Consider the following 18,320-nt stretch of genomic DNA (forward strand, 5'->3'; position numbering starts at 1 on the left):
TCGTTTAGGTGAGTACACCTAGATACGAAATAATTTTATTATTAATAATTTATTAATTTAACCTAAATATGGCACAGTAAATAGTGCGCAAATGTAACAAAATATTATTAATTATTAAACGACATCAAGTACAATTGTAAAAAAAAGAGTAGCAAAAAAGGTACATTTGAGCCATTATCAGCAAAATATTAGTGAATTTAAATATATTTTCTAATTGAGAAATGCATTTGTACAAATTTTCCTGAAAATAGGATTGCTTCTGTTATTTAATGATCAATTTATAATTAAATTGGCTTGTAATACGATATAATAATTAATCAAAATTAATTAACTAATTTACTTTTTAATTTATTTTTAATTGTGAACAACTTCATTTCCATTTTTGAATATACATATATTTGAAATAATTTAAAGTAGTTTAGATATTGTATATTCGAAATAGTTTAAAACAGTATTGAATATATATTTGAAACAATTTGAATTTTTATACATATAATACGAAAATTTTCAAAGGAAATCGAATGCTCATCTCTAATAATGGTCCATTAATAAGTTAACACCCGACGTTATTGTAAATATTTATTTGAAGCTTTAGCGGTCTTGTACAATACATGATAATAAATGCTCATACTGTATATATATATATATATCTATTCATTTCATTAAAAGATATATCTCATTTATATTTAAAATTGGTATATTTTGCAAGCGCGACTTTGCTGAATTAAAATTATTTTAATGAAAAGATCTTAAAAGATTTATTATCTGACCAATTTTGTTTATAATGTATTTCCCTATGCATTTATTTAAATAAATATTGTATATATGTATAAATAAAAAAATATATATTTAAAAATAAAACTTGAAAATAATATTAAAACATTAAATGCATTAATTAGCAACAGATAAATAATTTTGCTTTAATATTTTCATAATTGTTTAATTTGCAAAATTATTTTGCAAACTTCCCGCCTTGATCTTATAATCTAACATGTATTTTCATTTCAAGTGCAGATAATGGAAAAAAGTGCAGTTAGAGATGCTACACAGTCTCTTTAAATAGTTTGAATCTATATGATCTATTTCTGTCTTAAATGATATAATATGTAATAACATTATAATTCTGATTGTTTTCTTTATACTTATATATCTTTATACTCTTCCCTTATTTTTTCTTTATCAAAATTTAAAGTGTTTTATAAAAGAAAATTAACTTTTTATTTAATTTAACACATAGAAAAGAAAATTAAATTAGAGAGTGTAATTCGAAATTAAATTAATCAGAGAGAGAGAGAGAGAGAGAATTTAGTTTAGGGAAAATTAATCTTTGAGCACATCTGCATGTATTCCCTATTTATTTCGCTTCTTGTGAAGTGTAGAAAGTGTAGAATGAGCGCAGCTGGAGCAGACGTCGCAGATCGATAAATGTTTGTCGGACGGGTGTTGTAGATGTTGCGTCGCGCAGCATCGAGACAAGATTTGAGATCAATAAGGATTGTGGCGACGTCGCGCATGACTGAATTATTTTGCGAACAATCTTGAAGAGGTTATGACGACGACCGGGGCCCAGGTCGATCCCATATGATTTCGTCGTCTTGCTCGCGGAACAGATAGAAAGTGGCACCGGTGCTCACAGTCCTCGGGACAGACGACGACGATGTTCGAAGGGGCTATAGCGGCATTTTTGAACCGTCTGCTGGGCAGGTACGTGGAGGACCTCGACACCGAGCAATTCAATGTCGGTATTTTCTCCGGGGATACGTGCCTCACCGATCTAAAACTCAAGCCGGAGGCTTTGGTACGATTCCTTTCTTTTATCTAATAATCCAGAGGCAATAAAGAGAATTTAAAATACAATTGAATATATATATGTATTTCTGCCAATTATATTTGCAGTATCAATTAGGATTACCTATTAGAGTAGAGATCGGTTTGATAGGAAAAATTATTTTGAAAATACCATGGTCTGGGCTCTTCTCGCAACCTATTGTGATATGCATAGAGGTATTGAATAATCTATATATATGACCAAATCTCATAATAACAAAATATATATTAAATTAAAATAATGATGCAATTGTGCTTTATCTTCTTAAGGATGTATATGTAGTAGCAGTACCTGCATTATCTGGTCCATACGACCCAGAAATACAAAAACGTTTAATGAGAGCTGAAAAAAAGAAAATACTTGATGATCTTAAGGAAGATGAAATATTTAGAGCAGGTAATTAAATATTTTTATTTAAATGCCATATTAAGAAATTTATTTCATATCTGTTAGGATTTAATGTTACGTATTAAATTTGTATAAGAAAAAGAAGTTATCAAAATTATAATTGCAGTTGGAAATAATAGATAATATAAATAGCTTTTCAATGTTTGATTGTTATATTTAAATTAATTGGTATAATTTCTTCATATATAGGTCTACCTCCTCAACTATTTGATGGTCTACTAGCATCAGTCACGAAGAACTTTCAAATTACTATAAATAATGTACATATTAGATATGAAGAGAAAATATTGCGCAATTTCCTCTGTGCCTGTGGTATATGTATACAAAGTATATCCATAACGACTACCAACAAGTAATTCTACAATGCATATTGTCAAGTCTCTTACAATTGTCTGTATTCAGTATTGTTATTAGAAATGTTGAATTCCAGCAAATGGAAGCCTGGGGTATGTGCCACAAACTCGCAAACGGTGTATCAGCTTATACGTGCGGAATCGCTCAGTGTGTACATGGATCATGATACTGAATCCTGTATAAATATGCAGGGTAATTGGGACATGTCCAATCTGCTCGCGTGGAAAATTACGATGCAGAAAGCTTTACAGACGTTCGGGATGAAGAACAAAGAATTTCAATTTTGTATGTTTCAAATATTTCTTGTTAATTATAGAATGTCGTTATCTTGCTTTAAAAAAGATATTATTTCAATTTTCATTTTGATTCTAACGAAATTATTTTTATTAGTATTGAAGCCCTTCACGGCCAAGATAAAAGTTATCATACACAAGGGTACAGAAACGCAAGCTTCACGTATGTTAGTTGATATTGTGCTCCAAGATGTAGCAATGCAATTATCTGAAGCGCAATACGCTACGTTTTGTCATATTTATGATTCTTTGCTTCGTACGACTATTAACAGGTGAAAATTTGTAACGTTTAAAATTCTTTTATTTATTTTAACGATATATACACATTTTTAATAAATTAATGAAATTATTTATTAAAAAAAATCTAATAATATTTATAGGCCACATGCTAAATATCGTCCTGAGAAAAGCGTATATGAGGAACCATCATCTTGGTGGAAATACGCATATAATTTTGTTTTGAATCATTATATTAAGCCATATACTTGGCCACATATAGCCCAACACAGAAAAAATTATAGAAATTACAAAGAGGCGTGTATTCAATATTTGCAACGACCAAACGATACAGAATTAAAACTGGATATGCAAAAACATGAAGACAGCCTGACGATATTAAATATAGTGATTGCTAGGGAACATGCTAGACAGGAATTGAGAAACAAAGATATTGAGCGAGAGTGCCAAATTACAACTAGTCCATCAAAAGATGTTAATGCAGAAGTTATATTACCGAATAACGATCAAGCACAAAATATAACAGATCAATACAACAAAGGTGAACATCAAAATTCATTACCAGATGTAATAGAAAATTCACCTGTTTTCAAAATAAAATCGGGAAAGGTATTGAAACAAATTGGTGAGCATTTTAATTGTTCTTTTTCTATGTAATGTTAACTAAAAGAAAATTGTTGCAAACAATATTTAAGAAAGATTTATATTGTTCATCTAAAGAATGTTTTGATTTTTTGCAGATTATAAATTAAATTTTACTTTGGCAAATTGTTGCCTAAGTCTCCTAAGTAAAGGTAAAGAAATGTTAATCGTAACTGTCACACAATTTCTCACAAGTATCGAGGCACGGCCTACTTTATTAGCTTTCAAGATATCTGTTCGTGCTGAAAGTTTTGTAATTGAAGCAATATCAACTGATGGCGATTTGGTTCCTCTGATTACAGTGGATAATATATTAACAGGTGATAAGCCTATTTATCCTTGATTTATGAACTACTGCGAATATACTAATTATAAATATTATATGTGACAGGGAATGTATCTACATATTTTTTGGCGATAGATTTTGAGAAAAATGGATTGAATAAGGATCCTATTTTTGAAGTATCTATAAAACTGGAAACTATCGAAGTAACTTATCATCACGTAATAATACTTTTGTTGTTTTAATAATATTTTGACTGTTGTTTTTATAAATTTTACTTATAGATTAATTTTCAGTTTGCTATAGTGGAAATTATAAATTTCTTCAAATTTAATACCAATTATATTCACGATACGATTCGTGGAGTATATAGACTATGGGATTGCGTTAAAAGAAAATATTTGAACTTTGTGGACGATATCGTCTCGCAGACATTGAGAATCAGCTTTAAAATAGACATCAAAAGTCCTTATATCATATTTCCCGAACACGGATCAGTTCAAAAGTATGTATATTTACTACATACGATTGTAGGATTATAAAAGAAAGTGCATACAAATATCGTTTTACATATACATACGTTTTTTTAGAGGTGGGCATATACTTGTTCTGGATGTCGGTAACATAACGTTGATCAACGAGCTCCAAGCAACGAATTTGCAGTTGGAAGATGCTACTCTCATGGAACTGGAAGAATTACTTTATGACAGACTTAATATGGTGTTTTCCGGCGCGCAAATTTTATTTTGTCATTCAGGCGACGATTGGCGCTCGGCAAGGAAACGGAGTGATTCGGAGTATCATTTGTTGCCTAAGCTGCAAGCAAATGTGACTCTTTCATACAGTATCAGACCTGAATATCGTCAATTACCACGGTAATAATTGTGCCAGGCAATTTCCTGTTTATGTTCATTTTTCAAGATTTTAATATCTAATGTTCCATACAGGACAAAACTCAATGTACACATCTCAAATGTGAAATTGAATCTGTCAGAAAGTAAAATGCGACTGCTGGTATATTACCTGAATAAATTGCTAGTCCTATACGAAAATAACATTGAAAAATATAAAGCTACTTTAAAAAATTCAATTTCCGGACGAAAATCGAGTATTATCTTTATTTCAACGAAAGAATTATTGAAAGTACAATCTAGTGTATGTTTGCCATCCGTCGCAATGATGCATAGTGATTTTAAACCAGTCATTAAGGAAGTTGCTACTAACAATGTACCAAAGCTTGACAGGTAATGATTTTATATATATACACATACACGCACACATATTTATATGTGTACGTGTGCGCACGCATGTGTGTCTGTACATATTGATATTCAATGCGTTTCAATAGTTGGCATCTTATCTTTTTGCACTGCAAATTTTAATGCAAGTTCTGTTTGTACTCGCAATAGTTCTATAGGTTTCTGATAGGTTTTAAAAATAGTTCCATTGATTTAGTTAAAAAAAAAACAAGTTTCGAAAATTTGAAGTACTAACTTTCCATGGCATCTCAAAATTAAAAAAAAAAAATAATTTTGATCGTGAATGCTATAGTTCTCGAAAGGTTTTATAGTTTCCGACCTTCAAGTATTTTAAAATTTAAATCAATTTTTTAATTGGAACGCTAGCATCTTATATAATGTTATTTTTTTAATTAAATCAACGAAATTATTTCTAAAACTTATCGTGAAGCAGAAAGATGAAGTACTAACTTTACACACGCACACATAATATACTTTTAATTTCTTAAACACTAGGAGTGTCGTCTCTTCAGAAATTAGTGAAGAAGACTTGGAATTATTATCTAAAACGATTAATTTGTCCGGATTTGACGATAATATATCTCCGTGTAATCACATTAATTTATTACTTCGATTTGCTGTAGGAGAGGCAAGTATTATTAAACATCTATAGTTTTATGTACAAATAAAATGTCATTGATAAACATGATCTGAAATTTAGTTCTCCGTAAATCTGGAAGATATGGCGGATAATCGAGAACAGCCTTACTTAAATTTGAGATTGCACACCTTGTACTATGAAACAGCTATAATGGAATACGGTGTTGCCATTCAGTTTGGCATTGGATCGATTTTTCTGGTTGATAAGACAAACGCTGGCATTACCGGATCATATCTAGAACTGATATCTACCGATGAGTCGTACGAAGTCCTCGTTGTGTCGTATCGTAAGGTAATTTATGGAGATATGATATTCATATAGAGATATGATATCAATTTTTTCTTCAGGTTAAATCGAATTGCCCTGATTTCAAATCTCATTTCAAAAATATCGAACGCTCGTTGGTTGTGAACCTGCTAAATATCAACATAAACTTTCATAGATCTGCGTTGTTGAAAATGAAAAATTACTGGCATAAATTTCAAACGTAAGTAAGAACAATTTTCATACTTGAAAAATCTTAATAAAATTTCAGAGAATCTTTTGATTTTTTTAACACAAAAAACCAAAGATTCTTTTATTTCAGTGTGTGTCATGATACTCTTTTATTCAAATACGCTGACAAAATATGCGATAATATTGTAAAACGAGAAGAGAAAGACATTGATCCACCCATTCCACCAGGTATAAATATATACTCTGAATATAAAAAAAATTTAAATACAAGTAATATCAATTAATTTTATTATTTTTTTAGGCGCAATTAAATTGAACTATTCAACCAGACTCAGTTCATTAGTGGTACGTTTCTGCGATAAAGACATAGATTTAATGGAAATTAAGATTTTGGGTTTAGAAAATGATTGCATTTACAATGCGAATGAGAGAATGGTGTTGCGCGCACATCTCAGGAGCATACTCGCTGAAGATTTAATTGATGATACGCTTTACTCTAAAGTAATTGAATATATCGTCTTTTTCTACCATATAATATATGTTTTATATATATAAACATATATACATTTTTAAATTTTATTTAAAGATTTTGACGACTGATGAAGATAAAGTTTTTGATCTGAAATATGTGAGACATGTACCAAGATTATATAAATGCTCTGATATCGATACAAATCAGGATGACGTTATGTCGGATGGCACTTTTAAGCTTTCTATTGGACGAATAAATTGCGTGATTATTTCTAAAATTCTATATGATTTACGGGTACGATATATTTATGTCTAATGTTTGTACTATTATGATATTGATATTTATTTTAGTTGTATTTACAGAATTTCATAATACCGTTTACTTCTACATATTATACACGTTTCTTGTATTACTTGAAAAATAAATTCGTTGGAGGGATTGAACTATTTAAAAGGAGCGCGACAAAACTGCATATTTTTATTGATATACAAGGGCCTACTTTTTTACTGCCACAGAAGAAGGATGCCCCGAGTCTTTTGGTTTTTGATACAGGTAAAAATTGTATTTGGAACAATTGCAAATCGAGAGTATTTAATTTTATTAAAATATTTTTTTCTTTTTCAGGCGTATTATCAGTTGAAAATTTTTTTAAGAATAGTGAACAATCGATACAATCAACCAAAGCGACTACTAACGATAGCAATCAATTAATAATCGATAATATTTTAGTTAAATTGAAATCTATGACTGTGTCTAGAGCAATTATGACTTTGACTCGAGATTTAGAAGTCCAGGTAAAATCAAACATTTTATTTGATTTAGTTATTGCAGTTTGTTAAAATTGAAATAATATCGCACATATGTAATTTCAGGAACCCATTATCGAACCTATACAAATTCAATTTGACATTAAGAGAAAAACGGAGTATCGCAGCATTATTGAATTTCAAACTTATGGTTTATTCAACGTGCAAGGAGCTATTGATATCGTAAATATAAATTTAAGTCAGAAGGACCTCAAATCCCTTATATCGGTGTGGCAAGATAATATTTCTAAGATACCGTTGCTTAAGAATGTCGATGAGAATGAAGATAGGATTTTAACGCAATATTGCCAAAAGAATGACAACCACGATGATGTTATGGTAAAGAAACTGGAAAATTTCTTAACACACAATGAAACAGCATTATGCGAAGTTAACATAAAACTTGCGTTAGAGGGTTTACAATTAAATTTATTTATGGATACAGAAGAGGTAAATATTCATTTAAATTAATATTCACTTGAATATTAATATAAGTTTTTATTTATATATTATTTTTTTATTGCGTTATATTGCAGGTGTTGAGTTCTCCTGTGCGCGATTTAAATCACGGTTTATGCAAGCTGAGCTTTGGAGAAACTATAAATACATGGGACTTTTATAGCGATAAAAGTTTGAAAATGAAATTGTCTTTGCAAAGTTGCTTGTTGCAGGATACTCGTAAGGACTCCGTCGTCGAAAAAAGGTATTGTATCTGTTGATTGTACATGATTGAATGTTACGTAGAACATTAATGCTATCGAGAATCACAATTTCGTTTTCTGTTTTAGGATAATACAATCACCAGCAATATCCTTAGAAAAGAATTTAGAATCCTGTATTTCTGTATCAATGTCTCCTATAGTTGATGTAACATACAGTCGTACTCAAGCAGAAGAAAAGTGTTTCGATGTTCTTATTCAAGACATACGAATTAATTTGTCTGTGCCTTTCTTAATGCACTTGGGACGTTACTTTCTAGATTCCTTACCCGGTGAACAGATAGAGAAAGGAATTATCAATCATGGATATGATAATAACAACCAGATGGTAAATATAAAACTATTTACAAATAATAAGTTTATTAAGAATATTTTTAAAACATTTTCTTTTATATATATCTCTCTCTCTCATTTTTAAAAATATCTTCTAAAGATTAATAATCGAATTAATTTTTCAAATCAATTTAATTTCAATCAAGAACCGGAATACTTTAAACGCAGAAATTGACAAATTAAGTCGCTCCCAATATTTTAGGGAACAGCCAGGTAGTTTGTTTATATGCATGTGCATGTTGTAGATAAAAATGGTTTTCTCTTATACAGTATTATTATATACGTGAAATTTCGTATAATAAAGAAAGCAAACTGAATAATTTTAGGTACGTCAATATCTATTAGAATACAAAAGCCAGACATCTTTCTATTTGGTGACTTAGAGAAGAGCAGCACTCATGTAATACGAATGCAAGCGGAAGTGTTTATCGAAAGTAGCAGACACAGCCGGTCGTCCTCGATAGTTTGTACGTTGACCAACGTCAATGCCAAGACTAAAGGACAGGGAAATTATGAGTCCCCGTGTTGGTTGTTACGTCCCTGTGATATAGAAATCTGTAAAAAGAAGTTATCTTGCGGTAATGAAGATATTACCGTTGCTATAAATAGTATTAATATACATCTATCTGCGGAAGTGATGCATACTTTTATTGACGTAAGTATTATGTAACTTAAACTGGATCTGGAAATATGTGTGATATGGAATGATAAATAAATTTTTAATTACCTACAAGATCTAGAGATTCAAATAAGAACTGGATTCCTCTTGTTTTAACATCTCTCGTAATTAAAAATAACTGTCTATATCTCTATTATGTATTTCCAAATGTTTCAAGATTTCTTTAAAATATTGAAACAGTTAAAAATCATATTGCTAAATATATATATATATATATATACATATACACTATATCTGAATTTACTTTTATATAATATTTGTTCCAGATATTGAATGAAGCATCAACTTTTCTAAACAGTATTAATTCGAAAACAGAGGATGACAGTAATCAGAATACAAACTTGCATAATCTTTGGACACCAAGAAAAGTTTCTAGTATACCGTATAAAAAAACGGACGAAGGTAAATATCTCGTATAAATCACGTATTCTATTTGAATTCCGTCAAACTTCATATCCTTTAAATAAATTCGTATTTTTATTTTTCGTATTACTTAGGTGACAAGGAATTGTATCGTCGCCGCAAAGATCAAGTAACATTCAATTTGAGACCCGTGATAATATCTTTATTGCTGGAAATGGAGTACGTCGTAGGAAGATTTCCAGTAATGAAAATGGAAACTGTCATCACCACTACCATTAACGATTGGCGCAATAATTTTCATCTTGAATCCAATGTAAAACTTCATGCATTCTGTTACAATAGAGCTCGTCAGAATTGGGAGCCTTTCATTGAATTTTGTACGAAAGACGATATAGACTATAAACCATGGGAATTCACTATCAAGGTTACTAATATTATCGTGCTGCACTATATTTTTTAATTATTTATTAACATAGTTTTGACTGTCTATAATTTAATTTCCTCAGATATATCGAGGCGAGGCGAATATGATTAATTCTGATTGGACGGATCCTTGCCATCACATAAAGCAAAATCCAATAAAAGCGAGAAAAAAAGATATGCAATATAATGGGGAAGATATGACAGACATGACGTTTATTGGACCTGATATTGATATGATTTCAGTTGCAAGAAAAGGTAAAGTTATTTATCAGTTATGTGGAAGTGTTACTTAATATATCGGATTATTTAATAAATGTATCTTTTTAATAAACAGAGCCTGAAACTTATGTTACATATGAGGATGAATCTGACACGGATGATGATGAGAACGACACAAAATTAACAAGAATTTCAAATTATTTATTTAATAATATTAGTGATGGCGAAGAAAGCGATTCTGACGATTCAAGTACAAACGAGGATGAGGAATTTGAATTAATACTGGATTGCAATCCTGAATGTTGTACGTAAATTCAAGATTTCGTACAAACGTATTAAATATCAATTGTTAATGCTAATATTTTAATTTTTTGTACTTTTTGCATAGGCAATTCTGTCGCTCATGTACCGACAAAAACGAATCTTACTGCACCATATATCATCGTATATTCAGAGAATAAAGTTAACATTACTATAACGCAAGACATGATTGCAACATGGAATGCGATCTCAAACGCGTTCACACAAGCTAGGGGTGGAATTCCGTTTGTACCTACTAATACGCGGGAATTAACTGTATTAAACGACATAGGTCACGCAAGTCGAGTTGAGCTGCTTGTTCAAGAGCAAGTAGACGGGAACAACGACATGCGTGTCGTAGCCGCTTACAGTTTTCATGACGGCAGCTCGCCAGTCAGCGTGCCCAGCAGTCCTGAGAACGAACAGACGGATCTCACGAGCCCCCAGTGGGCCAATAAAGAAACCGTTGCGATTGTGTCGGAGTGTAAAGCTTTCCCCATCGACTCACCAGTGCAAATCTACAAATCGATAACCGATGAACTCCTTCGTATCATCTTCGAAGGTAACTTCTACAAATATACTTGAAGGTAATTAAATATATAAAAAATAAATCTATCTTTTTATCCTTAATGCAGGATTCGAAGACGTGTTGGTGTATTGCCCGAAAAAAGAAACGCGTAATCTCGTAGCACTTCGTCCTGTGAGACACGAAGTTCGTTATTACCTGGTGATAGAGGCATCCATAAATAATTATTTGCACCGTATGATTTGCGTGCGATCTCCGTTACAGGTAATGTGAACTTGCTTATCTGTTCATTAATTATTATTTTTATCTTTCGCTGATCAAAAGAATATTTCAGTTTCGAAACGAAACCTCATACGCCTTGGGACTTTATTATAAGAAAGCGGTGATGGACAAATTAGGTCTGACGCTAACCGGTGAAACTACGAATCCTTTCGATGATAATGTGAGAATGGCGATCATAGAACCTGATGCAACATATAATATTCCTTTATACATCGCTTATCATTGCCCGATACATATTCTTCCTGCATATCTAGAGTGAGTAAAATATGAAATATCAAACAATGTATACTTTTAAGGGATTGTAAAATAAGATAAAATATATTAATGGATGCATTATCTGCAGGAAATATCAAGTCAGTGACGAAGGAATTTATTGGAAAGATTTGAGGGGTACAGCAAATGCATTTAAAGACGTATGCTGCGAAGCGAAAGGCGACAATAATCGTAATGTATTCTGTGTCAGGGCGATATGCATGGAACTCCCGTTAACGTCTCGTCCTTCAGGTTGTCAAGTGCCGAATTACTTAATAAATATCGTACCACCTGTTATTTTCAATAATCAGCTACCTTTTGTTATCGATGTCAGTATACCTGGTATCAATTATGAAGTGAAAATCGAACCTGGGGAGAAAATAAATATGCATTCTCTAAATTATGGCAATAACGTACAGTTTGTTTTCAAGGTACATTCAATTATCGTTTGAAAGAGAAACTATATATAAATATATTTTTTGCTGCATCCTTTTAATTACACATTATCTCAATAACTTTATATAGATACACAACTACTTAGGCATGTCTTGGATGGGTGCGGTAAAACTAAATATGAATCTAGAGCACAAGTTCGTGTTAATGTCTACAGATAGCGAGTCAGACTTAATGAAGCCTTTTTTGTTATGCTTAGAATTGTGCAAAATTCTCAGTTGGAACATTGTTATACAATCACAATATTGGATAATAAATAAATCTGGTTTACCGTTGTTTATCCAGGTAAGCCAAACGACGACAAGATTTCTATGATAATAAATATATAATTTACCAATAACGTTTCTTTCTTTTAGGACTGTCATTCTCATATAACATATGAGATGCCGGAGGAGGAGTTAATGATATTCTCTCAAAAGAACAACAAAAAGAGTATGGTACGATTAAGAGCACATCAGTCCGAATGGTCAATGCCATTTGGACTGGACGGGATTACGTCAATGTCGTTGATCATATGTCGCGATATCGAACGCGGACGAAAGTATCAGATTTTAACAGAAATAGAGAACTCCCGTTTGTCGCCGATTTTCACAAAGATCATAACGTTTCTACCATACTTCTTTATTTGCAACAAAACCAAGAGAGCTTTGAGGTTCATGGAAGAGAATGAAGAAGCTGATCTTTGGAACGACCTCTTGTCCGGACAAGAGATGTCGTTCTGGCCCGCCACTGAATCTATGAAGATGAAAATAAAGTGGAGAAATAGCCAATTGGTTTCGCAACACTTTGATATTATGCATATGGGCAAAACTGTGCTGAGAATGGATAACGGGGTAAGATAAAGATATATGATCACTAGTTATGAAACAAATTACGAACTTTATGAAGAAGAATTTTATTTAATTAATGTTGTATTATGTAACTTATATAAAAGCTAATATAAACAGACAAAAGCTAATATAAAGAGACTTTTATATAAAAGCTTCTTACAAAGACTTCATAATTTACAGTCGGCACTGTGCGTGGAGATCGAAGGCGGCGTCAGTACTCCATATCGCATAATATTCCGACGATACATTACCGGCGATGTACCAGTGAGAGTGGATAATCTCTGCGACAAGCTATTTCTGAAGCTGAATCAAATTAATTTAGGCCAAGTCGCATTGCTCAAACCATTCCAAAGTTTGTTATATACATGGGACGATCCTACTCAAACTAGAGAATTGATCTGGAATGTTTACAGTAATAATACAGTTGGTTATAGAGCACAATTCGAGACGGTAATAGAAAAAAAATATCTCTTAGAGCATGAACTTTTAGTTTTTCAATACATTATATTTTTGAACAAATTTTCTGACTTGCATTTTTTAAAATCTCCCATAGGAGATTAATTTCTCTATCTAGTGTATGTGTGTGTGTATTTTTAAAAAAAATTTATTTTTCTGTGTAAACTTACTGCTTGATGTTACTAGTTGTTTGTGTCTGTTCTTAGGATGGTTGTGGGCAGGAAAAAGTATCTTTCATAACCATTGAACGACGCCACAGTGCGTCTTATTCTTCCATTACTCACAAGTCACTAGCGAATACGAAGTCATGGTCGGAAGATACAAGCGGAAGTATCAGTCATGTTCCTAGTGCGGAGCCCGAAACGAAGTCGCAAATGTCGGAGCATATGCACCAAGGTGAAGCAATGGTTTATTGGGTGAGCTATATGGAAGGTGAACAGCGCGTGCTGCTGTTTACACAGCACGAGAGCGTGTACCTGAAAGCGAGGAGTATTATCGATCCTGAGGCGAGCAAAAGAGAAATATTCTTATCAATTGCAGCTATCGGAATAAGTATTGTAAGTGAAGAGTGATGGCTACGTATTGCTTATTTCGGATATGATCAATCGAAGGATCGATTTTTTTTCGTAGGTTGTACATGAATCCAATTCTCATAGCACTAGGCGAGAATTACTGTACGCCAGTGTGATCGACTCAGCCGCGCATTGGGAACTTTATTTCAGCAAACGATGGAGGAATCTGTCGCTGGAGCTGAGCGCCTGGTTAGAAAATAAATACACGAATTCCGTGAAGACGGCACAGCTTGAGAATTTTATTGACGTACGTCTAATGCTAATTTTCAAAACTATTGCTAATGTAATTGCATTCGTTGTGTAGATATCAATTTTGATAGTTATAAATTCCGTTCAGTTTTATTGTATTCAATGAAATTGTTGCTCATTACACAAATATCTTGAATGATAAGTATAAATATGTAGAACATATATTGTTATTTCAATACAGAAAGATATTGTATTGTGGACTAAGAATATTTCTTTTGCTTATTGAACATCCGTCTCTAATAGACTTTTCCAAAACTTTTGTAGGTTGACTTTACAAAAATGCAAATGACCAAACCATTCTTTGGCAAGCTACGAAGAACGTATTCGCCAGGTATCTGGTTACATTGTAGGGAATCTACGACGCTTTGTTACTTCCAAGGATACGTTCATAGATTACAGGTACGAGATCACATTTCTAATAAGTCGTATCTATACATTTTTTCCCCCGTATTTTGCAGATCGATAATCAACTGAACGAAGCTACTTTTCCGGTAGTTCTACATCCCAACTTGGAAAAGAATTTTGTGAATTACGCTGGAAGCCGCAGATTAAAGCATTGCTTAGAATTCTCGTACCTGAAACAACGCAAATTAAGGAATATTATTTACAAGTGCGTGCGCAATGCAAATAACATTATCGCTGTCGTTAACTGGTATTTTTCATAATAATTTTCAAATGATATCCTTTCAGAGGAATATGTGTCATTGTCAGGGAATTCAATTTAAATTTAGAAGAGGCCTTTCTCTGTTCCTTGATCAATTTAGTACCTAAGACACCGGAAACTAAACATTCAATTGCTGCGAAACTGAGGAGAGATGTGTCCAATATGCGCGTTCCTTCGACTCGCAATATTAGTAATGTAATATCTGTTATTGCACGTAATTTAAATACATCGTAAATGTATGGACTCCATTTGATTCATGCGTTTGAATTGTAGAACACAAACAGCAAAAGAAAATATTTAATAGAGCAGATATACATCTCCCCGATAGCATTGAGCTTGAGATTATTGGCTAACACAGATGGATCTAACACGCGCAATTTCAGCAACGTGCTTGGTTATCACAATGTTCTTCGATTTATTTTCGAGTATGCGGAGAAGGGTACATTTGAAAGAGACGTTGAATTCAGGTAAGTGATTACAATTTGATGGAACTTGAAAGACGGGTGATAATAAATCTCATAATTTTATTTACTTCTCATTAGATTACCTGATTATCGAAAGAGTTTCATGGCCGTAGATAAACGATTCATCTCGCATCTTTCACGTGTCTACATGGCGCAGATTATGGAGCAGTTTCACGTGTTGGTGCGCTTAACTACTGTCCTGGGAAATCAGTATGGTTACAATTTTAAGTCGCCAGGGAGCAATTTTTGCGAGCCGGATTTGGTGAGCGATCAGAAACATGATATATGTCACAGACGATACATTTTTCATTTTTATTGAAAACAACGCTAATTTGAAATGATTTATAGCTATTGATGTGTGGAGACGAGTCTGCGGAGAAGCTGGCACATGAAGTCGCATGTGAGCTGGGACATGCTACGCCCGACGGTATACAAGCCTCATTTTTAAGTGGTCATGATGCTCACACGCTTCATTATAAGGTAAACGCTATAAAGCTGTGTAGTGGAACTAAAAAATTAGCCGTTCCTTCCAGCTTTACAAAAACTTGAATAGCTCATCTGTATCAGCTTTTAATCTTCGACATTTACCATCTAATGATTAATCCTCGATTTCCGTAAGTCCAATAAAAACTGAATCATTACAAAGGGAAGCTGTGATTTAACTCTTAGTATTTGTAGCTGAAAACATAAGTTCCATTTTATATAGTATTGAAATAAAGAATTGAAACGTCCGTTATATTTCGTTCTAGATGAAAGATACGAATTATCGAAATCCAGATGTTCCGCCTTTGGCATTTTTAGTTGATCATTCATTCGCTATAGAAATCGATTTGGAGACTTCTGGCTTGATCACTACGTCGACGAATAGTGAGTAGATCATTGCTGGTCGTAATGTACGAGTGGATGTAAGTGGGATCACATATCGTGCCGCGCACATCTATTGATTCGCTCATTGCTGTTTCATTTCCGGCTCGACGTTTTTATTAAATCTCTTGCAAATGATAGGCATTCATCGAGAAGAATTAAGATATTTCTTCAAAACATTGGGAAAGAAAACATCTGTACTCTTCAAGGCGGAAAGTTCTTGTTTGAAAACTTATTCGAAAGTAATAGCGGATATAATAAAAAGGTATCAGCGTTATCAGCACTATTTTCTCTCGTACATTAACAGCGTTTACTTTAAAAACGAATTACTCATCTTGCAGGGCGCAAGAAATGGGCCTCGTATCCAGAATGCGATTGCCACGATATATCAATCCACATTTTGTGAGTATCGGGACGATGATCCATGACTTCTCATTCATCTCTTTTGCATCATTAACAATTAATATCGTAATTTAGGGTGTGGAGTCATTTTCGACGCATAAAGCGAAAGGAGTGTACTTATTAAACGCTATAAGTAAAGGTCACTGCGTTCAGAACGATTCTTATTGGGGACACGCTACGCTTCACAGCGATGGAAAATACATTACGCTCGTATCTTTGCAGTAAGTTTAACAATATGAAATATCTTAGACGTTTTTCTTTGGCGGGCCTTTTGATCATTTTAATGATGAAAAAAGGTTTAAAACTGGAACGCATACAATACGAGTCGAATTCACTACCATTTATTTAATATCATGTCCTCAATGTCAATAGCAAAAGATCTTAACAGTAAAATCGTCGTGCTAATTTCCTCTGATTCAGAATGTAAAACGAAATAAATCCTTGGATCTTTTTTAGACGAATATACTATATCGAGAAAGGAAATACATGGGGATCATGGAATGTAAAATGGACTTTGGAAACTAATCAATTGCTGTCACCACCAACCATCGCTAAGAATAAACTTGTTTTGCATATAGAGGTAATTATTCCGATCTAGCCCGAAGAGTAATTTAACATGTTTTTATATAAAGAATTATTGAACTACGCGAACAATTTGCTAAAAATGCCCAAATTAGTTTACTGCGTTAAACAAATTCGAATTTTAGACTCAACATATTAGGAGTTAAAACATTATTGAGCATTTTAATGTCAATCGATGTTCATTAAAGATCGCATTAAATTTTATTTTATAGAACGAGAAAGAGACGTCATCGTCTATGGTAGATTGGTATGTGGAAAGCGAGGCTGTGGACATCCTGGACTGGTTGTGTCGCAAAATGAACAACGCAATGATACTGAACATGGAAAACAGCATTTGTTCCAAATGAGAATTTTTGGAGTTGGTTAATGAGACCACCGCAAGAAGGAAACAAAGAACAAAGAGGATGAAGAGATCAGTGTATTTACATATTTAGTTCGGCGTAATAAAAGTCTATACGGTGAATGCAAAAAAAAAGAAAACGCTATATATATATATCTCTCTCTAATGCCCTACACTTTTTATTATTATTATTATTATTATTATCATCATTATCATTTATTTTGCCAAAGTCAGATCGCATCTTCGTCTTGGATAAAGTACGTCTAGTTTATTTCATAATTTATTTACAAAAAGTCTTAGTAAATTACACTTACAGGCATCTCCACTCGAACTAAAGTAAATAATTTAAGAACTACATGTATTTAGATATCTATAGAATAGGATACTTTGGGGTCGGGGAGAAGCTGGGACCAGGGAAAGTGTTCTGTTTAACTTATCTCAACACGCTTCTAAATCGTATGTCTTCGCAAGAATTCGAGTCGTTTTAAACGGCTACATGTTGTATGTGAAACTAAATCATCTCTCTCATTCCGTCTCTCTTAAATTCATTCTTTCTACGAAACGAGGAAGTATTACCAGTGGAAGGTGTGCGACGAGTTCGAATGCGTCTCTCTCTTTCTCTCTCTCTCTCTCTCTCTCTCTCTCTCTCTCTCTCTCTCTCTCTCTCTCT

The 18,320-nt window shown here is 32.8% G+C and overlaps 1 protein-coding gene across 1 annotated transcript; it reads left to right on the forward strand.

The window, feature by feature from the left end:
• The first annotated feature begins 1,557 nt into the window (after positions 1–1,557).
• LOC108779895 (vacuolar protein sorting-associated protein 13A) lies at positions 1,558–17,815 on the forward strand. Its single transcript, XM_018547428.1, has 50 exons — positions 1,558–1,798; positions 1,897–2,004; positions 2,098–2,224; positions 2,426–2,588; positions 2,667–2,875; positions 2,981–3,155; positions 3,264–3,745; positions 3,861–4,082; positions 4,154–4,266; positions 4,342–4,550; positions 4,636–4,920; positions 4,993–5,289; positions 5,800–5,816; positions 6,003–6,235; positions 6,292–6,431; positions 6,531–6,628; positions 6,702–6,901; positions 6,987–7,166; positions 7,235–7,424; positions 7,497–7,666; positions 7,745–8,128; positions 8,215–8,381; positions 8,467–8,725; positions 8,877–8,943; positions 9,057–9,385; positions 9,676–9,811; positions 9,907–10,196; positions 10,279–10,450; positions 10,530–10,718; positions 10,803–11,276; positions 11,350–11,504; positions 11,575–11,777; positions 11,866–12,205; positions 12,300–12,512; positions 12,584–13,060; positions 13,238–13,507; positions 13,720–14,070; positions 14,144–14,332; positions 14,599–14,733; positions 14,793–14,944; positions 15,025–15,193; positions 15,272–15,465; positions 15,541–15,724; positions 15,811–15,942; positions 16,212–16,329; positions 16,468–16,591; positions 16,668–16,728; positions 16,804–16,949; positions 17,185–17,308; positions 17,523–17,815. The coding sequence occupies exons 1-50, from the start codon at positions 1,658–1,660 to the stop codon at positions 17,655–17,657; spliced, it is 10,098 nt and encodes a 3,365-aa protein (XP_018402930.1). The 5' UTR covers positions 1,558–1,657; the 3' UTR covers positions 17,658–17,815.
• Positions 17,816–18,320: the final 505 nt, after the last annotated feature.

This window comes from Cyphomyrmex costatus, unplaced genomic scaffold (genome assembly GCF_001594065.2).
Source record: "Cyphomyrmex costatus isolate MS0001 unplaced genomic scaffold, Ccosl1.0 scaffold639, whole genome shotgun sequence".
NCBI lineage: Eukaryota > Metazoa > Arthropoda > Insecta > Hymenoptera > Formicidae > Cyphomyrmex > Cyphomyrmex costatus.

What these genes read in the sequence shown, in the direction of transcription:
- LOC108779895 (XM_018547428.1), top strand. Translation starts at nt 1,658, where the DNA reads ATGTTCGAAGGGGCTATAGCGGCATTTTTGAACCGTCTGCTGGGCAGG. An exon ending in AAAGGTATTGAAACAAATTG is followed by an intron (nt 3,746 to 3,860) that starts GTGAGCATTTTA and finishes GATTTTTTGCAG; the next exon opens with ATTATAAATTAAATTTTACT. An exon ending in TGATGCATACTTTTATTGAC is followed by an intron (nt 9,386 to 9,675) that starts GTAAGTATTATG and finishes TATTTGTTCCAG; the next exon opens with ATATTGAATGAAGCATCAAC.